General features: G+C 44.0%; 1 protein-coding gene and 1 long non-coding RNA gene across 3 annotated transcripts; one reads left to right on the top strand and one right to left on the bottom strand.

The window, feature by feature from the left end:
* LOC124865979 lies at nt 1–3,149 on the bottom strand. Of its 2 annotated transcripts, none has more exons than XR_007037699.1 (2): nt 3,080–3,149; nt 1–538 (listed from the first exon to the last, which is right to left on the bottom strand). It is a non-coding gene; the product is annotated as an uncharacterized LOC124865979 (long non-coding RNA). The 2 variants fall into 2 exon arrangements; XR_007037698.1 differs by lacking the exon at nt 3,080–3,149 and adding an exon at nt 2,461–2,546.
* pik3r4 (phosphoinositide-3-kinase, regulatory subunit 4) lies at nt 2,539–25,692 on the top strand. Its single transcript, XM_047361526.1, has 21 exons — nt 2,539–2,791; nt 5,994–6,728; nt 6,803–6,936; nt 8,063–8,273; nt 8,438–8,827; nt 9,400–9,534; nt 9,623–9,844; nt 9,921–10,094; nt 15,377–15,522; nt 15,600–15,803; nt 16,539–16,740; nt 17,238–17,329; nt 18,279–18,501; nt 18,577–18,742; nt 19,327–19,491; nt 20,177–20,388; nt 20,472–20,603; nt 20,681–20,781; nt 20,860–20,948; nt 21,335–21,455; nt 25,141–25,692. The coding sequence occupies exons 2-21, from the start codon at nt 6,011–6,013 to the stop codon at nt 25,309–25,311; spliced, it is 4,008 nt and encodes a 1,335-aa protein (XP_047217482.1). The 5' UTR covers nt 2,539–2,791; nt 5,994–6,010; the 3' UTR covers nt 25,312–25,692.
* Nucleotides 25,693–27,290: the final 1,598 nt, after the last annotated feature.

Raw genomic sequence — 27,290 nt, 5'->3', positions numbered from 1 at the left:
TTGGAAACAGTTGAACAACTGAAGTTTCTTGGGTTGTGGTTTGATGAAATGATGACATGGGGTGTACATATTAAAAACAAAATGGATAAGTGTAAGAAATGGTTAAATATATGATCAAATGTTTAGCTAGAAGTGGCTGAGGATCTGGCTGGAATTCCTTGAAAGCTATTTATACTGGGGCCAGACTGACAGAGACGAGCCTGCCATACAATAGGCACCACCGGGCCCTCTGACCACCAGAGGCAGGCAAGTAGGGTGATGTATCTCTACCAAGGACACAACCACTGAGACAGACAGAGGGGGGGGGGTTTGAACCGGCAACCCACCGGTTACAGGACGAATTCTGAGCCGCAGCCACCCCATAAGTTAAACAATATCCTGCATCAGGTTCGAACAATTTGTACAGGTGCTTTTAAAACAGCTCCAACAGCAGCGTTCCAGGTTGAAATGGCACAAGACTTCAGGAGGGATCGGACAACTTTGAACTCCTGGACCAGTCTGGACAAAGAGATGATCTACCCACTGGAGGTGCTTAAACCTTGTTGGGAAAAGGCAAAGACAAAAATGAAGAGCTTTGGATGGATAATAGTAGATACAGACTTAATGAAACCAATCAGGATCAATTAAACATGTCAGACAATCCTACATTACCCACAATCCCACCATGGCTGCTTCCTGATGCTTCAGGTGATTTTACATTATTAGACAAGAAGGACAAGGATAAATCTTTTATTGTGATTGCATATACAATACAGAAATACATCAACCATTTCCATTTTGTACATATTTACACAGATGCTTCAAGAAATACAGCTAACCAGATCGGGATAGCATTAATTGTCCTGCAGTTTTACATGAAAGTTGGGAAAAGATTCAGTGATGGGAGTTTCAGTTAAACAGGAGAAATGCTTTCAATAGTGACAGATGTTCAGTGGGTTGAAGAGTAAAGACCATGAAGATCACCTATCTGCTGAGACTCTAGTTCATCTCTGGCCAGTTTACAGCACAGCCAGTCAGATAGTAGACCATTTATATTAACTGAGACACAACAAACACTTTATAGAATCAGTATGATGGGCCTACAGTTAACTTTATATGGGTACCAGTCCACTATGGGGTTAATGGGAATTACATGGCAGATAAGATAGCAAAGGAACGCACCAAATGTTTATTAGTTGATGTTAATGTTAGGTTTAGTAGAATAGAAATAAAGGGCATATCAAGAAAAATAATGAATGAGATATGGTAGAAGCAATGGAAGGAAGAAAGGATGGTGGTTTTAAAAAAATCGAAAGGAAAATAGGAAAAATTAGAACAACAGGAGAGAGGAGAGAATTATTTCATTATTAAGACTTGGGCATACTGGAATAAAGGGCACCTTATTTATAAAAGCGAAACACCAGACAGGAAATGTGACTGAGGGGAAGATGTTTTTTTCATTGTCAGAATTATCAGGATCAGTGAAAGCAACTAATTCAAAACCTTAATATAAAAATGACACTTGACATTATTGACTACCAGGAAATTTTCTTTTCTTGAGACAGTTTGATATGATCTGAGACAGTTCACACTCCTTACCAGTTGGTGGCGGTAATGCACCATTAAGTTGTGTGCCAACCGCCAATAACCAACACGACCATCGACATTAAAATTATTTATTACCATCATGTTGTTATTATTATTATTATTTAATCTTTATTAAAAAGTTAAGAACAATTCGGAACAATATAAACAAAACACTATTTTACAAACTCTCATGGAGGATAACAAGCTAAGGGGCATAAAATAATAATACAAATAAAATGAATAAATATAGGAGAGGAACAAAGTCATACCAAGAGATACTTAGAGCAAAAGATTTTTATTGATCTGTTGTGAGATGATTCTAGCAGTTTTCCATTTTATTACCTAACTTAGTGATGAACAGTGATGATTTTTTTTTTATTAATAATAAAACAGGCGAAGGAGTGCTTATTACCCCATCCACCAACTGCAACGGACGTGGTATTTAGCTAAAAGAACAATAATATTTAAGACATTAGAGGCAGATGGACTTAAGTTATCCGCATAAAGTAAAATGGCCTCAACATCCAACCGAGGAATGTAAAGTTTGAGAATAATCCAGTTCCTATTGTCCGCCCAAAAACATTGACCTGGAAAAAACAAATGTTCTGCTGACTGACAAAATACACTTAAATCAACATCAAATTTGAATCTTCTTTCAATAAACATGGCTACAATATTTTGACACAAGTTTCCCTCACTTTAGACATTAATATTATTAATGTCTATGAACACGAAGAAACCGCTCTTCAGGGTGTGGATCTATACATATAATCAGTATCAGACTCTACCAACAAACAATTGTGAATATCTGCATATATTTGTTTAATTAACAGCCCTGATTGTATGTAAGTGTTGTATTATTCTGTATAGCTCATCCGTTCGTGTGTTGTATACCTGTCATTTGCTCAATAAAGTTAAAATAAAAAAAGACACCAGTTTCCGTCGTGACCCGGATTCATAACAACAGTTGGAACGGGTTAGTCGGTTGGTTTTACGGAATAATAACGTTTTTAACGGTTCCTGGAGTCTAACCGAAGCTGGGCCGGAGATGATGAAGCCTGCGGGAGGGAAGTAGTCAAAGGGCCGGAGGTTGACGCCATTAACGGCTGCTAGCATCAGAGCCCGGCGGAAGGAGAAAAAAACTGTTAGCTCATGCTAACGAGCTCGAGCTAACAGCAAAGCGGTCACGTGAACTGCAGCAACTCGAAAACCACAAATTAAACCGGTAAACGTCACACCTGCAAACACCACTGCACAAGTTATTATAATTTATTAATAGAAAATTAGATTTACAAGTGACGTTAAAGCCAGGAGCTGGTTCCACAGAGGAACCCGAATAACCATTAACCTGTAAGAACCACCAGTAAGCTGCTGTCTGAGAACCAAAGGCCCAGAGGGGAGCAGCCTTTAATATACAGGTGCCTTTCTGGAAATCACAACATCATCAAAAAGTTCATTTATTTCTCTAATTCAGTTTAAAAAGTGTTCATCACCGGGTACTCTCTTCTCTTACCTTTGTCTGAGTGAACGAACTCATGGCTGGCGTCGGGGAAACCCAAGATTGAGTCCAGTCCTGGAGCATCATATGTTTCCTGTTATTCAGCTTGCGTTGCGTTGCAAAGACTCATTTTTAGTTTCTTTAATTTAAGTTTTTGGGAAAAATTGCATTTTCCGTTGAACAAAAAAAAGGTTACTTTCTAACTAATAGTTCCAAAAGGTTTGTCCTAATTTTGAAGATTAGTAACCTGACATTTCAGGGGATTTTTTCAAATGACATGTTTTAGTAAAAAAAACAGGAATGACTTCCCTCCCTCTGGTTTTATTTGATCAAGAGCTGAGCTGAGTAGTTGTTCACTACACAAACATACAAAATGTTCCCAGTTGTATAGAGATGAGGGGATTCATTTGAACTTCACCACAAATCTTAGATAAGGACCCAAGCTCAAAATTGCCCATAGGTCAGCATAACACATTAAGTGTGACACACTACATAGGCACCTAACATAGAAACAGATTTTTGGCATTCATGGAACACCATATTTTTTTTAGCATTTTAGGCCAAGAACCACAGGTCCACTTCAACTTGAAGTTAATGTGACCCAACAGGTGATAAAATGTCTCTTTTTTAGTTATGAATGAAGTCAATTGTGAATATACAGGTGTCGGACAATGAAACTGAAACACCTGGTTTTAAACCACAATAATTTATTAGTATGGTGTAGGGCCTCCTTTTGCGGCCAATACAGCGTCAATTCATCTTGGGAATGACATATACTAGTCCTACACAGTGGTCAGAGGGATTTTAAGTCATTCTTCTTGCAGGATAGTGGCCAGGTCACTACGTGATACTGGTGGAGGAAAACGTTTCCTGACTTGCTCCTCCAAAACACCCCAAAGTGGCTCAATATTATTTAGATCTGGTGACTGTGCAGGCCATGGGAGATGTTCAACTTCACTTTCATGTTCATCAAACCAATCTTTCACCAGTCTTGCTGTGTGTATTGGTGCATTGTCATCCTGATACACAGCACCACCTTCAGGATACAATGTTTGAACCATTGGATGCACATGGTCCTCAAGAATGGTTCGGTAGTCCTTGGCAGTGACGCGCCCATCTAGCACAAGTATTGGGCCAAGGGAATGCCATGATATGTCAGCCCAAACCATCACTGATCCACCCCCATGCTTCACTCTGGGCATTCAACAATCTGGGTGGTACGCTTCTTTGGGGCTTCTCCACACCGTAACTCTCCAGGATGTGGGGAAAACAGTAAAGGTGGACTCATCAGAGAACAATACATGTTTCACGTTGTCCACAGCCCAAGATTTGCGCTCCTTGCACCATTGAAACCAACGTTTGGCATTGGCATGAGTGACCAAAGGTTTGGCTATAGCAGCCCGGCCGTGTAGATTGACCCTGTGGAGCTCCTGACGGACAGTTCTGGTGGAAACAGGAGAGTTGAGGTGCACATTTAATTCTGCCGTGATTTGGGCGGCCGTGGTTTTATGTTTTTTGGATACAATCCGGGTTAGCACCAGAACATCCCTTTCAGACAGCTTCCTCTTGCGTCCACAGTTAATCCTGTTGGATGTGGTTCGTCCTTCTTGGTGGTATGCTGACATTACCCTGGATACCGTGGCTCTTGATACATCACAAAGACTTGCTGTCTTGGTCACAGATGCGCCAGCAAGACGTGTACCAACAATTTGTCCTCTTTTGAACTCTGGTATGTCACCCATAATGTTGTGTGCATTTCAATATTTTGAGCAAAACTGTGCTCTTACCCTGCTAATTGAACCTTCACACTCTGCTCTTACTGGTGCAATGTGCAATCAATGAAAACTGGCTACCAGGCTGGTCCAATTTAGCCATGAAACCTCCCACAATAAAATGACAGGTGTTTCACTTTCATTGTCCAACTCCTGTACATACATTTAAAAAACATTTTTTATTTCTATTGATATAGATATACAAAAAAAATCCACAATCCGCAAAATGTGCCAGAGTCAAATTCCTTGTTTGTCTCTACAAACGTAACAATAAAGTTGATTCTGAAATCAGTAACTGAAAAACCAGTTTCTAAAAGAAGCGTGTCGATTTAATATAGAAACTACTGCACGTCTTAAGCATTAGTAGATTTGTGAAGGCAAAATGTCTGAAAAATGAAACATTTTTCTGTACTCTAATTACTTTTGTCCAGACTCTCAGACTGGAAAATGATCAAAGCAAAATCCAAAATCTTAAGCTTTAAAGTTGCAGAAACAAGCAGAATCTCAGCTGAAAGCAAACTAGTTCTAATACACTAATATCTATGAAGTCAGTTAAAAACATCACAAACAGTCACCAGAACGCAAAGTTTCGCTTCTAAACTAAAGTTTACGAAGGACCTTGGTGTTACTTTGACTAGGACATGTCATTTAAATCCCATATTAAACAGGTTTCTAGGATTTCCTTCTTTTATCTCCAGAACATTGCCAAAATTAGAAATATCCTGTCCAGGAGTGACGCTGAAAAACTAGTCCATGCATTTGTTACTTCAAGGCTGGACTATTGTAATTCTTTACTATCAGGATGTCCACAAAATGTAGTTAAAAGCCTTCTGTCACATTCTCAGGACTGTGACAGTTGGAGCCCATGTTCTGGATCTATCTGTGTTTGGTGGATCCTGAAGATCTGACTCCAGCTGCAGTCCACATCTCCAGCAGTTTCCATGCGGCTCCTGCACCTCCTTGTAAAACATCTCCATACTAAACTTCCTTATTGTGGAGGATCCGACTGCTATTCAAACTGGTTAAGAGATAATATTTTGCTCTCAAATATTCAGAATTCCAGAAATATCTTGAAGTTAGACTCAGGAAAAATGTGAAATGTTCTACTAAAAAATGAGTAGGAACTCTGATCTTGGTTTGTGTGACTCTTTCCACAGACTGGTTCTGGGGAGTGATGGGGAACCAGCTGGCAGGCATCGCCCCCTCCCAGATCCTTTCTGTGGACAGCTACTTCTCAGATATCCACGACCATGAGTACGATAAAAGTCTGGGCAGCACTCGCTTCTTCAAGGTGGCGCGGGCGAAACACCGCGAGGGCCTGGTGGTGGTCAAAGTGTTCGCCATCCAGGACCCATCGCTGCCGCTCACCAGCTACAAGCAGGAGCTGGAGGAGCTGAAGATCCGCCTGCACTCCTGCCAGAACTGCCTGCCCTTCCAGAAGACCTCCCTGACAGAGAAGGCCGCCATCCTGTTCCGTCAGTACGTCCGGGACAACCTGTACGACCGGATCAGCACACGGCCGTTCCTCAACAATGTAGAGAAGCGCTGGATTGCCTTCCAGATCCTCAACGCTGTGGACCAGGCACACAAGGCCGGCGTGCGCCACGGCGACATCAAGACGGAGAACGTGATGGTGACCAGCTGGAACTGGGTGCTACTCACCGACTTCGCCAGCTTCAAGCCCACCTACCTGCCGGAGGACAACCCCGCCGACTTCAACTACTTCTTCGACACGTCCAGACGCAGGACGTGCTACATCGCCCCTGAGAGGTTTGTGGACGGAAGCATGTTCACCACAGAGAGCGACCAGAACACGCCACTGGTGGACCTGACCAACAACAACCAGAGGAGCCGAGGAGAGCTCAGGCAAGCCATGGACATCTTCTCTGCAGGTATGGACCCATCTGAAGAAAACATGGAGACTTGTTGTAGAACAGTGGTATTAAATCAGGTTGGTGTGTTTCAGGCTGCGTGATCGCTGAGCTCTTCACTGAGGGCGTTCCTCTCTTCGATCTGTCCCAGCTGCTGGCCTATCGGAAAGGACACTTCCAAGCAGAGCAGGTCCTCATGAAGATTGAGGATCAGAGCATCCGAGAACTGGTAATAACTCTGATGTTTTGATCCAACATGGGAAGCAGAACCATGAGAACAAATTTCCTCAGTTTAAGTCTTTTCTCTGAGCCACTGATTTATTTCAGGGTCCAGTACCAGCTCACATCTGCACACATGATCCCGAAGGTTTCTGGACCTTCACTGTGGTCTGTGGGAACATCTGGTTTATTAAATCTGTCTGTGAGAACTCATACACAGGCCTAAAAACTCTGGAGCATTCTGGAATTTGCTTCAAGTATTTTCCATGTCTGGATAAGTTTGGAAAAACATTTGTGTTTCCAAAAATCCAATTTAAAAAGGAGCAGAGGGCTTTCGGGTTGACTCAATGTCAAATAGAAGCAGATCTCCTGGCTTTCTGATTAGATACCTGCAGACCCATGTGGAAAGGTCATGACCTAACAACGCTCTTTATGTTTCGGTTGCTGTCGGCTTTATTTGTTGATGTCTGCCTGGAGGAACCCAGAAGTTCCTCCAGTTGTTTGCAAAGTAACTGCGTGTGAAGAAAAGCCCACACAACCATCTGCCATTGTTTCAGCAGAAAATGATGCTTTTCACTCTGCTGTGGGAGTTTGCATACATAAAGAAGTTTAATGTGGAGGAAGATGGAGTTTTATGATGGGAAATAAATGAAATAAACAGAAGGAAAATGCTGACAAAGCAATTTTAAAGAGGAAAATGACTTAATTCACTGAAACAGTTGAAAATGAAGAGAAACACATGTTCTTAGTTGTGTTTTAAAATGTTGAGTCGACGGGCAGAACCGGACCTGATCTCAAATATTTCCTTTCAGACACCAGGAGGCAGATGTTCCACAACCTTTAACCCTGTTGACACCTCATTCATAGAAAATGTTTACGTTTTTAGCCACGACTCTCTGATCCTCCACATGGCCAGTTGATACAGATTCTTTAAGGAGTGGCTTCAATCCCTGTGGTTTTGTGCTGTTTATTTTTACTGAACAGAACTGAAAATGAGTAAATAAGTGGGAAGAAAATTAGTAGAACTGATCCAGACCACTATAGCACATTACAGGAAAGTCGAATATAAAGCGTGGATCAGGAGTTTTAACTATGTTTTGCAGGCTGAGGATCTAACATCATCTTCCTCCTTTCAGGTGGCTCGGATGGTTCAACGGGAGCCCGACAAGCGCCTGACTGCCGAGGAATACCTGAAGCAGCAGAGAGGGAAAGCTTTCCCTGACATCTTCTACACCTTCCTGCAGCCGTACATGGCTCAGTTCGCCAAAGAGACATTCCAATCTGCAGACGAGCGAGTCCTCGTGATCCGCAAAGACCTGAACAACATCCTGCTCAACCTGCGAGGAGGTGAGAGCAGCTCCTCCTGAAGAGAGTCTGTTTCCTGTTGTTCCTCCAGGAGCAATCAGACTTAACATTGGTCCATTTCTGGTTAAAACTTTGGTTTGATTGTTTAAGCCTTTTTGGGACTTTCATTCAGCAGGATGTTTACTGACAGACCGTCTCTCCTCCAGGCTCCTCCTCTGTGTCCCAGGACGGCAGTGAGGCCGTGCTGAGCTCCCGGGAGGAGCAGGGCCTTGTCGTGCTTGTGTCCGTCATCACCTCCTGCCTGCAGACACTACACTCCTGCGACTCCAAGCTGGCGGCGCTGGAGCTTGTCCTGCACCTGGCTCCACGGCTCGGCGTTGACATCCTGCTGGACCGCATCACGCCCTACCTGCTGCACTTCTGCAACGACCCCGTACCCCGCGTGCGGGCTCAGGCTGTCCGAACTCTGACCAAGGTGCTGGCGCTGGTGAAGGAGGTGCCGAGGAACGATGTGAACATCTACCCGGAGTACCTCCTGCCGGGCATTGCCCACCTGGCCCAGGATGACGCCACTATCGTCAGGCTGGCGTACGCAGGTCAGGAGGGTTTAACTGAAGGTTTTGTTTGAATATTTAACTCAGTGAAGTTCCTTTTAGGGGACAAACTTTCTGTTTTCTAATAATCAGCCAGATTATAGAGAAACTGCTCGGTTTTCATCCGGGAAGATGTTTTATGAAGTAGACATGTCTGAGATCAGGCAGGGGAGGTTACTGGTCCAGGAGGAAAGTCCAGATACCTCTAACCCAGAGGTCATGTTTTCCAACTGGGAAAAGAGGGAACTGTTCCTCCAAGAAGAACGGGAAGCAGTTCTGGTATCCTGGTGTTCCTGGGTGATGTCAGGATGGAGGAACAGATGGATACATGGATCAGGGCTTCCTCTACAATGAGGAGGATGTTGCTCAGGTCTGTGGTGGGTAGGAAGGAGCTGAGCTGACATTTCTCCTTCAGATGAACACTTAAAGCTAGAGGAGGGAAAATATACCAAACTTTGCTTTAAATGAGGCAGGTCTCGGTTTCTGTTGGCTCAGATTTGAATTTGTTTAAATTGGTTCTGTGCTGGGAACTTATCTTGTGCACTAAAATCTCTCCATGTCTTGTTGCTGCTCAGAAAACATTGCTCACCTGGCAGAGAGCGCGCTGCGTTTCCTGGAGCTGGTTCAGGAAAACAACGTGAACACGGAGCAGGATCCAAGTGGAGAAGAGACGGAGGAAACCAACCACCCCAATGAAAACTACGACTCAGGTGCAGCCTTGCAGGCTGAGCGCCCTGCCGTAACTCTGAAGCCTGTTGCTTTATCGGTTTGCTGAAACTGCCGTGTTTTGCCCCACAGAGCTGCAGGCACTGCATGAGATGGTGCAGCAGAAGGTGGTGACACTGCTCAGCGACTCGGAGAACATTGTCAAACAGACGCTGATGGAGAATGGCATCACGCGGCTCTGCGTGTTCTTCGGCAGACAGAAGGCCAATGACGTCCTGCTGTCCCACATGATCACCTTCCTGAACGACAAGAACGACTGGCACCTGCGGGGGGCGTTCTTCGACAGCATCGTGGGTGAGGAACAGGTTGAGGCAGATAAACTGCAGAAGAGCTGGAGGTGATCCATGTTAACCTCTGTCTTGTGCTAAAGGTGTGGCTGCATACGTGGGCTGGCAGAGCTCCTCCATCCTGAAGCCTCTCCTGCAGCAGGGGCTGAGCGACACAGAGGAGTTCGTCATCTACAAAGCTCTGAACGCTCTTACCTGCATGTGTCATCTGGGCCTGCTGCAGAAACCACACATCTACGAGTTCGTCAGCGACATCGGTAAGATCGGAGAGCTGCTCCCTGTTTTCATTTCATCCTCTCATCTCAGGATGTTCCTCAGCCTACATCCACAATCTTCAGACCAGCAAAAGCAGCAAAACACTGGGCAGCAGGGCTGCAGACATCTGGAACAATGTCCTCTGGACAGATGAAACCAAAACAGAGATGTTTGACCATAATCCTCAGCACCATGTTCAGAAGAAACCGAACATGGCAGATCAGCACAAACACCTCATACCTACTGTAAAGCACAGTGGTGGAGGGATGATAATTTCACCTGTTGTGGATCTGGACACCTTTGAGTCACTGATTCTTCTTCTTTTGTTTTTTATTGGCGGATGGCAACCAACTTAAGGTGCACTTACCACCACCTACTAGGCTTGAGTGTGGTCATCAATAATCTCAGAGGGAATATAATAATATAAACCTCAATGATATACACGAATGTGCAAATTCACATCCATACACACACACATATATATATATATATATATATATATCTACAGGGGTTGGACAATGAAACTGAAACACCTGGTTTTAAACCACAATAATTTATTAGTATGGTGTAGGGCCTCCTTTTGCAGCCAATACAGCATCCATTCATCTTGGGAATGACATATACAAGTCCTGCACAGTGGTCAGAGGGATTTTAAGCCATTCTTCTTGCAGGATAGTGGTCAGGTCACTACGTGATACTGGTGGAGGAAAACGTTTCCTGACTCGCTCCTCCAAAACACCCCAAAGTGGCTCAATAATATTTAGATCTGGTGACTGTGCAGGCCATGGGAGATGTTCAACTTCACTTTCATGTTCATCAAACCAATCTTTCACCAGTCTTGCTGTGTGTATTGGTGCATTGTCATCCTGATACACGGCACCGCCTTCAGGATACAATGTTTGAACCATTGGATGCACACGGTCCTCAAGAATGGTTCTGTAGTCCTTGGCAGTGACGCGCCCATCTAGCACAAGTATTGGGCCAAGGGAATGCCATGATATGGCAGCCCAAACCATCACTGATCCACCCCCATGCTTCACTCTGGGCATGCAACAGTCTGGGTGGTACGCTTCTTTGGAGCTTCTCCACACCGTAACTCTCCTGGATGTGGGGAAAACAGTAAAGGTGGACTCATCAGAGAACAATACATGTTTCACATTGTCCACAGCCCAAGATTTGTGCTCCTTGCACCATTGAAACCAACGTTTGGCATTGGCATGAGTGACCAAAGGTTTGGCTATAGCAGCCCGGCCGTGTATATTGACCCTGTGGAGCTCCTGACGGACAGTTCTGGTGGAAACAGGAGAGTTGAGGTGCACATTTAATTCTGCCTTGATTTGGGCAGCCGTGGTTTTATGTTTTTTGGATACAATCCGGGTTAGCACCAGAACATCCCTTTCAGACAGCTTCCTCTTGCGTCCACAGTTAATCCTGTTGGATGTGGTTCGTCCTTCTTGGTGGTATGCTGACATTACCCTGGATACCGTGGCTCTTGATACATCACAAAGACTTGCTGTCTTGGTCACAGATACGCCAGCAAGACGTGTACCAACAATTTGTCCTCTTTTGAACTCTGGTATGTCACCCATAATGTTGTGTGCATTTCAATATTTTGAGCAAAACTGTGCTCTTACCCTGCTAATTGAACCTTCACACTCTGCTCTTACTGGTGCAATGTGCAATCAATGAAGACTGGCTACCAGGCTGGTCCAATTTAGCCATGAAACCTCCCAAACTAAAATGACAGGTGTTTCAGTTTCATTGTCCAACTCCTGTACATACATTTAAAAAACATTTTTTATTTCTATTGATATAGATATACAAAAAAAATCCACAATCCGCAAAATGTGCCGGAGTCAAATTCCTTGTTTGTCTCTACAAACGTAACAATAAAGTTGATTCTGAAATCAGTAACTGAAAAACCAGTTTCTAAAAGAAGCGTGTCGATTTAATATAGAAACTACTGCACGTCTTAAGCATTAGTAGATTTGACTTAAAATGACAGCTGTTTCAGTTTCATTGTCCAACCTCTGCGTATATATATGTGTATATATATACACACACACACATATATGTTTGTGTGTGTACGCAAATGCATACACACACAAACATACACACATACTTTAAATACGATTAAATAACCCGTGTTTTTTAAAAATCGAATTAATTTATTTCTAACATAATTTGATTTATTTCCTAAAAGATTTATCATAGAAAATCCTATTTTCTCTCTATTTAGTATCGATTTTAGTTGCTGACGTTCCTCTGAATACTTATTACATTCTAATAATACATGCTCTACTGTTTACAAGTCCCTGTTTCATGTTTCCCTATTCTGAATAGAGAACTATTAAGTCCAGTATGACCAATTCTAAGTCGAGATATTACTACGTCTTCTTTCCGCCTACCATTCATACAATTATTACCCCCCACATACTTTTGAATTTTATATAAATCTCTACCAGTGTCATGATTATCCCATTGTTCCTGCCAAACCTTAAGGATTTTATTTTGAATGATAGATTTACCCTCACTGTTGCTTAAAGGAATACTTAAGTTAATCATATCTGATTTCAAGGCCTGTTTAGCTAATATATCTACTTCTTCATTTCCCTCTATTCCTACATGAGCAGGAATCCAGACCAATCGAACAAAACATTTCTTATTAAATAGCCGAACTAATAAGTGATATATACCTAATAATAAATCTAATCTACAAGATTTGCCAGATTTTATACTTAATAATTCAGCTTGACTATCTGATGCAATTATATATTTACTTTCTTCCCTAATATTATCACGCAACCATTCTAAAGCTAACATAATGGCAGATAATTCAACTGTAAAAACTGCTAGATGATCTGTTGCTCTCCTTTTAATCATGACTTTATGCTGTGGGATATTCACAGCTGCTCCTGTTCTGCCACTATTTGGATCTTTAGATCCATCTGTATAAATAATTATAGTATCTTTAAATCTTCCAAAATAATTATTCACTATAACCCATTCTGGAGTCTTTCCCTTTCTAAGTAATTCCCCCAATTTCAGATCAACTTCTGGTGTGATAAATAACCATGGTGAAATTGGTGACTGTGGAACCATAAAACTATACTGGAATCCAAAATTATGAGCTTTTATGTCCCCAATCCATCCAAATCTTTTACAATCAGATTTCTGATGTTCCCAACAGTCCTGCAGCACAGCCTTAGTTGGATGATCATAATTGTGTCCCTGTAGGTTTACCCAATACACATACATTAGCTTCAATCTTCTTCATCTTAAAGGAAGCTCACCAATTTCAACTTGCAAAGCAGCTAAAGGAGGTGATCTGAAAGCTCCACAACATATTCTTAACTGTTGTGTTTGTTCACTATCAAGTTTCCTCAAATGGCTGTCAGCAGCTGCCATATATGCTATACATCCATAATCCAAGGAAGATCTCATGAGAGCCTGATATACTCCCAACAGCGCACTTCTTGAAGCTTCCCATTCCTGTCCAGAGAGACATCTCAACAAATTATTCACTTTTTTACATTTATTTTGGACTGATTCTATGTGCTGTTACCAAGTTCATTTTTCATCAAAGATGACTCTTAAAAACCTCACTTTATTCACTTGTTCAAGCTTCTGATTATAAAGATTTAAATTAACTTCTATAAAAACAAATAACTTGGGACTTTGCAACTGAAATTCTAAATCCCCATTTATTTGCCCAACCTTCCACTTTCAAAATGGCATCCTGCATCTTTTTCTGCAAATATATGAGATTAATGTCCTCGCACCCACAGAGCCCCATCATCTGCAAATAAAGATTTCCCTATACTACCATCTATCTCATCAAAAATATCATTTATCATTATATTAAAAAAAATTGGACTACACACACTGCCTTGTGGGGTACCGTTCTCAACAATATATCTATTGGAAAAAACAGCCCCAACTCTAACTTCTATTTCCCTACCAAACAGAAAATCTAAAACCTAGTTATAAATCTTACCACTTATGCCAAATATTTCTAATTTAATCAATAATCCCTCTTTCCATAACATATCATACGCTTTTCTATGTCAAAGAACACAGCTATCACTATTTCTTTATTTGTTAGAGCTTTCCTTACTACTGACTCCAGGCACAATATTGCATCAATTGTATTTCTCCCTTTACAAAAACCACTTTGAAAAGGACATAATACATTTTTACTTTCAAGAAAATATGATAGCCTATCTGTTACAATTATTTCCATTATTTTCCCTAATTGAGATGTAAGAGCTATAAGCCTATAGTTTGAAAGGTCTTTATAACTCTTTATAACTTCAGAGAAATCTTCTGAAGTATACATTGTAATTAACGTTTCTGCTAATAACTCTGCCTTTTCTTTATTACTAACAGCTATTTTCCCATTAATTTCTAGAACAGGTCATGAAAATTTCTTCTTAACACCATTCATTTTCTTAATAACTCTCCATACCTCAGATAATTTGGTTTCTCTTCTCATAGAATTACAATACTGCCTCCAACATACCTTCTTAGCTGCTCTAATAGTCTTCCTAACTATAGTTTGTTCTTTTTTATATTAAATTAATGCCTCAAAAGTATGCCATCTCCTTACCAATTTAAAAGCTTTATTTCTTCCCCTTATAGCAATACTTCATTCCTCATTCCTGAGTCACTGATTGGACCATTAAGTCAAATATAAGTCCATCTCACTAACAGCTGGAGCTTGGTCCTAACTGGGTCATCAGCAGAACAAAGATCCCAAACCCAGCTGCAGATCTACAACAGAATGCCTGAAAAAGGTGCTGCAATGTCCCAGTCAAAGTCCTGATTGAAATGCTGTGGTGGGACCTTCAGAGAGGTTTGTGGCCAACATCTGATCCCAGCTTTGACCTCCTAGGACTGACCAGTTCTGGCCAGGTTTTACTAGCGTTAGCATCTGAATTGAACAATAAGGCCAACTGAAACATGCTGTTTGTCTGTAGATCCTCCTGTAGAGGTCAAAGGTCAAAGAGAGAAAACAAACTGTTCTCAGCTAAGCTTCCTGGGACTTGCTCAAAGTCTCGCTCTCTCTCGCTCTCCTGCAGCCTGAATGAGTGTCGTAAAGGAATAACTTCTGGCATCTCTGAGCTTCCGCTAACTTCCTTTTAAACTCCTGACTTTGGGTCTTCTTCACTCAGCATCAGCGTCCACATTCGATCCACGGCTGATTTCTGGGTTCATCTCTAGTTTTTGAAATCTTGAGATGTGAAAACTTCTGCAATAACTTGTCCCCCTCTATTTGCCGTAGCTCCTTTCCTGTGTCATCCCAACCTGTGGATCCGGTACGGAGCCGTGGGCTTCATCACCGTGGTGGCACAGCACCTGAACGTGGCCGACGTCTACTGCAAGCTGATGCCACATCTGAACCCGTTCATCTCCCAGCCCATCATCCAGGTGAGTCCTCTCCTCATCATCCTCACACCTCCTTCAGCCCCCCTTCCCCGCCTCCTTACCCGTCTGTCTCTCCTCAGATCGATAAGGAGCTGGTCCTGCTGAGCGTCCTGAAGGAACCGGTGAGTCGCTCCATCTTCGACTACGCCCTGCGCTCCAAAGACATCAGCAGCCTTTTCCGACACCTGCTGCTGCGGCAGAAGAAGAGAGCCGGATCCATCCCAGAGTGCCCGACTCCTGATGACCCGACCGTCGCTCAGCTACTGAAGAAGCTGCTGTCACAGGTCAGAAACATCTCACACTCCTCTTAAGGGACGTTTAGTTGCTGGATCTGGTGAGGTTGGGAACAAACAGATGATTCAGTCAGGACATCAGGAAGAGATCCAAACCGGATCATCAGGGCAGGAATGGGATCCGTTCTGGGCTCCTACCTGAGCTTTTAGCTGATAAATATTTAACTTTGGGTCTGATCTGCTTAGGAACAACAGCAGAACCATCTTAAACTGACAAGATGAAAAATGGAGAAGATTCTTCTAAGGATCTCCTCCAGAAAGCTCTTTTCCAACCGTGAGAGGTTCTGTCAGTTCAGTGCAGCAGGTCCACTCTTATGTTCTTGCAGAGCATCAGTCAGTTTACAGAAGTCATTAGGAGCTGAAGCTTCAGTGAAGATGATCTTCTGAAAGAAGACCTCCTTTAGGTCTTCATCACAATCAGAAAACCAGACAAGCGTTTCTGTTGGTTCCACTCGTTCATTGATCGGTCCGATTTATTTCACCTGCAGATAGATCAGAATGGTTACAGTTATGGACCCAAACCAATCTGCCTCATTAAGACAAACTGAACTGGACCGACTCGGAGTGAGCCGAACTAATCAAAACAAAACCAACCCGAATCGAACCGAACCGACCCAAACTGAGATAAACTGAACCAGGACTCACAGCCTGTCCCTGTTTTTATGAATAACATCGTCGGCTTGTTTTAGACCATCATGTTCACTCTGTCCTCTCTGTGTGGTTCAGGGGATGACGGAGCCGGAGGAGGACAAGCTGCTGGCTCTCAAAGACTTCATGCTGAAGTCCAACAAGGCCAAAGCCAACATGGGGGACCAGGGACACGTTGGAGAGGCGGGGCAGACGGGAGTCATCGACCTGGGAACGCTCGGCATCACGGGCCGCCAGGTGGACCTGGTCAAACCCAAAACTGAGTCTGACGATAAGAGAGGTGGGAAAGGCTGATTTCCTGTGGTTCTGTTTGCAGAGTCGAGCTGAATCTGAAGATTTGAGTAGATTCCCAGGTGGCTGCAAACATCTGTAGACATCTGCAGCAGCAGCTGACGTTCAATTCCTGTTTGTCTCGCTGTGAGCTCTGATTTCTGCTCGCTTTGATTATTTTGGAACCACGAATGAGACGGACAGTTTGAGCTGTGGGTGTCTTTGGATTCCAGCTCAATGTGTTTGGATGATCTCTGGTTCTGGGCAGCAGATGGGCTTCATTAACTGGTCCAGTTAAAGAAATCCTTCCCATGATCTGCCTCATTAAACACTCAGTCATCAGAATCTGTGCAGAGAAGGTCATCTGTTCACAATCTACCATCAAACTCCTAAGAAAAACTTTCTTCTTCTGTGGTAGATGATCTCTGATTGTTTTAATCAGACTAGATGATCTCCAGAATGACTGCTGGGTCTCATCAGGTTCTCATGTGTTGTTTATTCCTGCAGCGAGGAAGCACACCAAGCAGGACTCGGCCATGAACGAGGAGTGGAAGAGCATGTTTGGATCTCAGGAGCCGCCGGCCACGCAGCCCGCCACGGTAACCTCGATTCCTGAATCTGTGTGTGATATTTAACTGGACCAGAACAACACGACCTGTTTGTTCAGGTTCCAGATGTTCTGCTGCAGAACTCAGTAATTCTCCAGACTTTCAGAGTTTCTTTAGACTGTGGCCCAATGCAGATGCTTTATGAGCTTTACTTCCTGTCAGTATCGTCACATGATCAGCTCAAGCAAAGCTGTGAAAGACCACCTGAGATCATTGAGATCTTTGTATTAGTAAAGGTTCCCTTCAACGAGAAGCTGCAGCAGCATCCTTACAGCCTCGCATGCAGGAACCTGCTGCTGAGAACATTACAGCTAAAAGAACGGTTCTCTGGATCATCAAGAACTTCAAGTCAAGAGGTCGGCTACAGAAAACAAGTAACAAGATGTCCAAGAGAGTTCAACAAGCTGCAGGACCTTCTCCTAAGGAGAGCAAAACATATCATGGTTCCACCAGTGCAGAACATGGCAAGTAATGGCAGCAGGTGGGTGAGAGTGCATCTGGATGCAGAGTGAGAGAAGAAGACGATGGGCAGCCGAGGAGACTTCTGTGCAAGAAACCATAAAAGGATTCTCCTTCTGATTGTTTGAGATATCTGGAGATGAAAGGCCGATGGCTACCATGAGTCCTACATGGGATCCGATCCAAGTGTGGTGTTGGTTCTTCTTTAACGAAGTGGGCTTCCTCCAAGTTCTGGTGAAGGACCCTGCCATGGATAAAGAGTTAATATCCCTCAAGAGAAATGTCTTCCAACCATCCAGGAGCAGTTTGTTGAGGATCTGTGGATTTTTAAGTACAATGGAGCTAAAGTGAGAATGAGTTGATCAGAACAATGAAGTCTGTGGTACTGATCCAACCGGACTGAAGTGGGATTATCTTTAATGCTGACGGTTTCGGCTTTCTGCTGATCACTGTTTTCCTCCTGTGACTGTTTCTTTCCTAGTCCGCTGACGGCCCCGTCGCTCAGGTCAGGAAGTCCGCCGCGGCTCCGGCGACGCCCGTGCAGCAGTCTGTGGCCAGTGGACCCGCCTACCAGCGACGCATCAACACCTGCAGGGCGGAGCTGCAGCAGCTGGTGCAGCAGAAGAGAGAGCAGAGCAGCGCCGAACGCATGGCCAAGCAGATGATGGAGAGCGCTGAGTGGGAGAGCCGGCCCCCTCCTCCAGGTAACGCACACACCTGACTGCAGACAGGGGGCGCCGTGTGGACACACAGGAGTCTGACACAGCGCTGTGTTTCAGGCTGGCATCCGAAAGGTCTGCTGGTCGCCCACCTGCACGAACACAAGGCCGCCGTGAACAGAATCCGGGTGTCAGACGAACACTCGATCTTCGCCACGGCGTCCAACGACGGCTCGGTCAAAGTGTGGGACAGTCAGAAGATGGAGGGCAAGACCACCACCACCAGGTGAGACCATCCAGACACAAACTGCTCGTCTGAACTGCAGAGAGCAGGACCACATAGTGTTTAGGTCCATAAATACAAACAGAACCTAAATTAACATCCAAAGTCCAGGTTCCTGGTTCTGATGGTACCAGGCTCATCGCTGCACAAAGAGAACCAACTGGAACTCAGATTAAAGTAAATGATTCCAGACTCATTTATTCTCCGACCTCATCAGGTGACGATGGTCTTCTTCTCCAACATTATTTAGGTTTTTCCAGCTCAAATCCTCTTTGGGGATCATGTCCTGGAACACGAAGGTTCTGTTCATTTTATAAATTCTGAATAGACACTTCTTTACTCCGAGCTGATGTTATTCAGATCGGTGTGAAAATGAGGAATGTTATCTGCTCTTCATCATCTGCTACGCATTAACCTTCAGTACCATTGCTTTAACATTCCCGACCTGTTTTCTGTCCTCATCTCCCTGTCTCTGTGGACCTGTTCTGTAACATTTTGATTCTGCTTCCAGAGAAATAAAAAGTTTGGATATCCTAACTAATCCTGGACATTCAGCTCACATGGACCTTCTCTCCGTGTTCCTGCAGGTCCGTGTTGACGTATTCCCGTATCGGGGGTCACGTGAATACGCTGACGTTCTGTCAGGGCTCGCATTATTTAGCAGTGGCCTCTGATAACGGATCCATCCAGCTGCTCGCAGTCGAAGCGAACAAACCTCCCAAATCTCCTAAAGTGCAGCCGTTCCAGAGCCGGTAAGATCCGGAGCGCCGCTCGCTCCACTCCATGAGCACCCTGAATAACCCTTAAGAGGATGCATTTGTCCCTCTGGCTAAGATCTGCTTCCTAAAATTTGCTAGAAAATTATTATATATAATTTTTTTACATTCTAAATCAGGCAGCCTCTTATAACCTTTTTAGTCTGAAATATTCATGTCAAATATGAATCAAATTTGTGGTGTTTTTATATCCACTCATATAGCTCCACATTGTTTTTATCAAAAATAATTTCCCTAAAATACATTTTTACACACACACACACATCATCAGCCAACATTGACAGTTATTTTAGTAGCAAGGCACCATTGCTTCAAACCGGGGGAAGTAGCGCCATCTGCTGGACAAACAGAAACATTTGTGGGCTTTTAATCCCAACAGGAAACCGTAACATAAAAGGAAGTTTATGTTCGTCTATTTTGAGTGAAACGTTCAGGAATAAATGTGTTGCTTTGCTATCGAAGGAACTGAAATGACTTTATATTCGGACACCGGAGCCAAAATGCTTAAAATGAGAAGCTGAACAACGTCCGTTGGATGTCTGAAGGGTTGAAGGAGTTTTCCTCCTGTTAAATTTATGCTCTGCTCATGTTTATTCTGATCCTTATCATCGTGTCCTTTGACCTGCTGACCTTCATCCTCCGTTCTCCCGTCTGGTTTCAGGACTCTGGACCTGCAGGAGGACGGCTGCGCGGTCGACATCCACCACTTTAACTCGGGCGCTCAGTCCGTGCTCGCCTACGCTACAGTGAACGGCTCTTTGGTGGGCTGGGACCTCCGGTCCAACTCCAACGCCTGGACGCTGCGTCACGACCTGCGGCTTGGCCTCATCACGTCCTTCAGCGTTGACATGCACCAGTGCTGGCTCTGCTTAGGTCCGCTCCAGTTAAAACGTCCTGATTCCAGGCAGTCAGGGAAGATCTCCTATGTGACTGTGCTGCTTTGTTTCATTCTCCAGGTACAAGCAGCGGCACCATGGCATGCTGGGACATGCGGTTCCAGCTGCCCATCTCCAACCACTCCCACCCGGCGCGGGCGCGGGTCCGCCGGCTGCTGATGCACCCGCTGTACCAGTCCTCGGTGATCGCAGGTGGGGGCCTTCTCAGATCCTCTGAGGAACGTTCTGAAGAAGAACGCACTTCATCCTGTCTGTTTGTGTCTCTGCAGCTGTCCAGGGCAACAACGAGGTGTCCATGTGGGACATGGAGACCGGAGATCGGAAGTTCACCTTGTGGGCGAGCTCTGCCCCGCCGCTCTCTGAGATGCAGGTCTGTCCCAGCTCGTCAGGATGATGAAGGTTTGATCCTGGAAACATGTTTCTCAGTCTCCTGTCGTTTGTGTTGCAGCCTTCTCCTCACAGCGTTCACGGGATATACTGCAGTCCAGCTGATGGGAATCCTCTGCTGCTAACGGCCGGATCGGACATGAGGATCAGGTGAGGATCACTGAAGCTCAGAATGGAAATATGCTGTTTAAAATGGAAAACCACCAACAGATCCTTCTCTGGATCCACAAAGACATCTCCAGATATTGGTTCGGTATTAGTTCTGATTTCTGGAGCTGATGTCTGGGAGCAGGTTCTGCTCTTTAAACCCATCTGTGAGCCTCACAGGAAACAGATCAGAAGTTCTGCTGCTTTTTAAAAGCTGCAGAGAATAATGCAATCAAAACAACATGGACTAGCAGAACCTGCTCTGGTTCTGGTCTTTAAGGCATAATAAACTACCTCTGCTGCTCAGATTCTGCAGTAATCATCCAAAGAGCTACTGAAAACCCGTTGAACCGAACAGCAGCAGGTTTTAATCATGTGGTTCTGTTCAGGTTCTGGGACCTGGCTTATCCTGAGAGGTCATACATCGTAGCGGGAGGAGCCCACGACTCACTGCACTGTCCTTCCGTCGTCTACAACCGTAAGATCATCGAAGGAACCGAAGTGGTTCAGGTACCTGAAGACACACACACACACTACACACACACTACACACACACTACACACACTACACACACTACACACACTACACACACACTACACACACTACACACACTACACACACTACACACACTACACACACACTACACACACTACACACACTACACACACTGCACACACTACACACACTACACACACTACACACACTACACACACTGCACACACTACACACACTACACACACTACACACACACTACACACACTACACACACTACACACACTACACACACTACACACACACTACACACACTACACACACTACACACACTACACACACTACACACACTACACACACTACACACACTACACACACACTACACACACTACACACACTACACACACTGCACACACTACACACACTACACACACTACACACACTACACACACTACACACACTACACACACTACACACACTACACACACTACACACAATACACACACTACACACACTACACACACTACACACACTACACACACACTACACACACTACACACACTACACACACTACACACACACTACACACACTACACACACTACACACACTACACACACTACACACACTACACACACACTACACACACTACACACACTACACACACTACACACACTACACACACACTACACACACACTACACACACTACACACACTACACACACTACACACACTACACACACTACACACACACTACACACACACTACACACACTACACACACACTACACACACTACACACACTACACACACTACACACACTACACACACACTACACACACACTACACACACTACACACACTACACACACACTACACACACACTACACACACTACACACACTACACACACTACACACACTACACACACTACACACACACTACACACACACTACACACACACTACACACACTACACACACTACACACACTACACACACTACACACACTACACACACACTACACACACACTACACACACTACACACACTACACACACTACACACACTACACACACACTACACACACTACACACACTACACACACACTACACACACTACACACACTACACACACTACACACACACTACACACACTACACACACACTACACACACTACACACACTACACACACTACACACACTACACACACACTACACACACACTACACACACTACACACACACTACACACACTACACACACACTACACACACACACACCACACTACACACAATACACACACTACACACACACTACACACACTACACACACACTACACACACTACACACACTACACACACTACACACACTACACACACTACACACACTACACACACACTACACACACTACACACACTACACACACTGCACACACTACACACACTACACACACTACACACACTACACACACTACACACACTACACACACTACACACACTACACACACTACACACAATACACACACTACACACACTACACACACTACACACACACTACACACACTACACACACTACACACACTACACACACTACACACACACTACACACACTACACACACTACACACACTACACACACTACACACACACTACACACACTACACACACTACACACACTACACACACTACACACACTACACACACACTACACACACTACACACACTACACACACTACACACACTACACACACTACACACACACTACACACACTACACACACACTACACACACTACACACACTACACACACACTACACACACTACACACACACTACACACACTACACACACAAACACACACTACACACACACTACACACACTACACACACACACTACACACCACTACACACACTACACAACACTACACACCACTACACACACTTACACACACTACACACACACTACACAACACACTACACACTACACACACTACACACACACTACACACACTACACACACTACACACTACACACACACTACACACACTACACACACTACCACTACCACACTACACACACTACACACACACTACACACACTAACACACTACACACACTACACACACTACACACACACTACACACACTACACACACTACACACACTACACACACACTACACACACTACACACACACTACACACACTACACACACACTACACACACTACACACACACACTACACACAAACACACACTACACACACTACACACACACTACACACACACTACACACACACACACACTACACACACTACACACAATACACACACTACACACACACTACACACACTACACACACACTACACACACTACACACACACACACACTACACACACACACACTACACACACTACACACACACTACACACACTACACACACTACACACACTACACACACTACACACACTACACACACTACACACACTACACACACACTACACACACACTACACACACTACACACACACTACACACACTACACACACTACACACACAATACACACACTACACACACTACACACACTACACACACAATACACACACTACACACACTACACACACACACTACACACACTACACACACTACACACACTACACACACACTACACACCCACACACACACACACACACACACACACACTACACACACACAATAAACACACACTACACACACTACACACACTACACACACTACACACACTACACACACTACACACACACTACACACACTACACACACACTACACACACTACACACACTACACACACACAATAAACACACACTACACACACTACACACACTACACACACTACACACACTACACACACACTACACACACAATAAACACACACTACACACACACAATAAACACACACTACACACACTACACACACTACACACACTACACACACACTACACACACTACACACACTACACACACTACACACACACTACACACACTACACACACACAATAAACACACACTACACACACTACACACACACTACACACACTACACACACACTACACACACTACACACACACTACACACACACTACACACACTACACACACTACACACACACTACACACACTACACACACACTACACACACTACACACACACTACACACACACACTACACACACACTACACACACACTACACACACTACACACACACTACACACACTACACACACACTACACACACACACACTACACACACACTACACACACTACACACACACTACACACACACTACACACACTACACACACACTACACACACACAATAAACACACACTACACACACTACACACACACACAATAAACACACACTACACACACACTACACACACTACACACACACACAATAAACACACACACTACACACACTACACACACACTACACACACACAATAAACACACACTACACACACACTACACACACTACACACACACACAATAAACACACACACTACACACACTACACACACACTACACACACACAATAAACACACACTACACACACACTACACACACTACACACACACACAATAAACACACACACTACACACACTACACACACACTACACACACACAATAAACACACACTACACACACACAGCCACCCATGTCTCTACCTTCTCGTCTCTGCAGGAGATCCACAGCAAACAGAAGAGCGGCGCCATCGAGGATTCTCCTCGCCGCGGCCTGGAGTCGCTTCCTGTCGGCCATCATGACATCATCACTGACATCGCCACTTTCCAGACGACGCAGGGCTTCATCGTCACCTCGTCCAGGGACGGCATCGTCAAGGTGTGGAAGTGAAGACGTTGCGGAGGAAACGAACATGAACTTGTTTTTATTTTGACATCAGAGTTTAAAACTTCCTGCAGCTTCTTCTCTTCTTCCTAAACTTCTCCTTTTGCACGTCTGCTTCGTGCTCTGAAGGTTCCTCCACAATGTAAAGTTCTCCTTTAGATCCACACTGTAAATAATTAATTTATCCCAGAAAAGCGAGATGAGCTGTCGATGGGAGGTTTGGTGAAGCAGCAGAGAATTAAAGGTCTTTTGGACAGTTGTGGATTGAATGAATCGGTTACTTGGACTCACCTCCTGGTCCTATTTCAGTGACGGTCCGGACCTCCTGTGTCTTCATCTGGTCTGCATGCATCTGTGTTGTGTTCAATAAAACCTCCCAGCAGCTGGTTCCGGTTCTCTGCAGCAGTTTGGTTCTTTTCTTCATCAGTCTGTGTTGTTTTTTCTATAAAGCTGGTTTATTAAGAGGCTGCATGGTTCTTTAAGCTACATCAACCTCCTTCCTTTCACATGATCATTAGGAATGACTTCCTGTGTAATAATGGAGCTCGACTCTTATTTTGAGAAGTATCTGCAAGCTTTATTTTGAAAGTCCAAGTTGACAGAACACAACGAGGTCTGCAGATCTGCTCACATGGTAAAGATGACATCATGGATTATAAGCAACCTCTGGGGGCGGCCACGATGGATTAATATACAGATGATGAGGCTGCTGAGTCACTGGTTGCTATGGTGATTCCCGCTGCCGCCAGGTCCTCTAGCCCAGAACCATTGGTTCCTCTGAATTTGTTATATTTGGATGATGGTTCTAGTGGAAAGTACTGAGTCAGGTAAAGTCCAAGGGATTTTTTGCTATCTTATGAACAGTGGTTCTGGTTTAAAAGCCAGCGCACATTATTCCAAACTGCACCACAGGTTCCAGTTAAGAGTAGCGTTCCTGAATAAAGGTTCTTTAATGCTTTGGCAGCCGGGGAACCGTCTGACTTGTTCTTAGTGATGCTTCCGACCCAAACCAGGGGAACTCTTTCTTTTGGTCTTGATGAGTTCACACGGGACTCACCTTCAGCTGGATGGTTTCTGTGGGCAAACAGCAGAAGGAGGAGGCTGGATGCTCAGGTGTTTAAACATTTGAATGGAGCAGCTGGTTACCTGAGAGATGATGTGATGAACATCTCATGGACCTGTAATGGAAATTCTTGTATTAAGTGCTCTAAGATGTTCCAAAGTGTATGACCTTTAGGTTACCTCTCTCCTCAGAACATCAGTGTTAGAGGAGGAAGCTGTAAAAACCAGTATCAGAAGTTTAATGGTTAAAACCCTTTAGGGGGATGTCTCAGGAAGAGCAGATGGGTCTGCTCGTAGATAACTTTGTTACCTCTGACCCGAGGAGAGTCTAGGGCCATAAAACACAGACTCTTTTAAGTTGAAGTAACACCCACATACTCTATAAATACTGTGTGTAAATGTTGATCGGGGCTCTGCTTCACTGACTAACCTCAGGGTCTTCAAACACTGAATACCTTTGAATAAAACTTATAAAGACAAAGTCTGGTCTAATGAGTTCATTTCTCTCCCACTGTGATAAGAACATTTCACTACAGACCTTTCAGCAGCTCCCTGTTCCTCAGTCATCTGAGAGCAGCTGGATGATGTTAGGAGGATCAAGTTTAAATGTTACATGAAAACAAGCTTAGATTCAACACATGAAGAAATTCTATGAACTCAACTGGAAAACAAATCCAGCAAAAATCTACTTTTTTTCTTTGAGTAGAAAATGTTTCACTAATCAACGACGAAGTTTTATCAACTCCCTGGAGGTCTTTTATTTTTACCTTTTAATGCTCACAAAGTCCAGATTTATGATTCAATAAGGTGAGCAGGATACCTGTTAATTCTGCCAATTGTTTGGAGTCACTTAGGAGTCTAAATTACTTAAACATTTAAGAAGAACAGAAAATAAAAACTACAAGAATGTCCGTATTTAAAGC

The sequence above is a fragment of the Girardinichthys multiradiatus genome, chromosome 3 (assembly GCF_021462225.1).
Source record: "Girardinichthys multiradiatus isolate DD_20200921_A chromosome 3, DD_fGirMul_XY1, whole genome shotgun sequence".
NCBI lineage: Eukaryota > Metazoa > Chordata > Actinopteri > Cyprinodontiformes > Goodeidae > Girardinichthys > Girardinichthys multiradiatus.
This window is presented reverse-complemented; position numbering and strand designations above follow the sequence as displayed.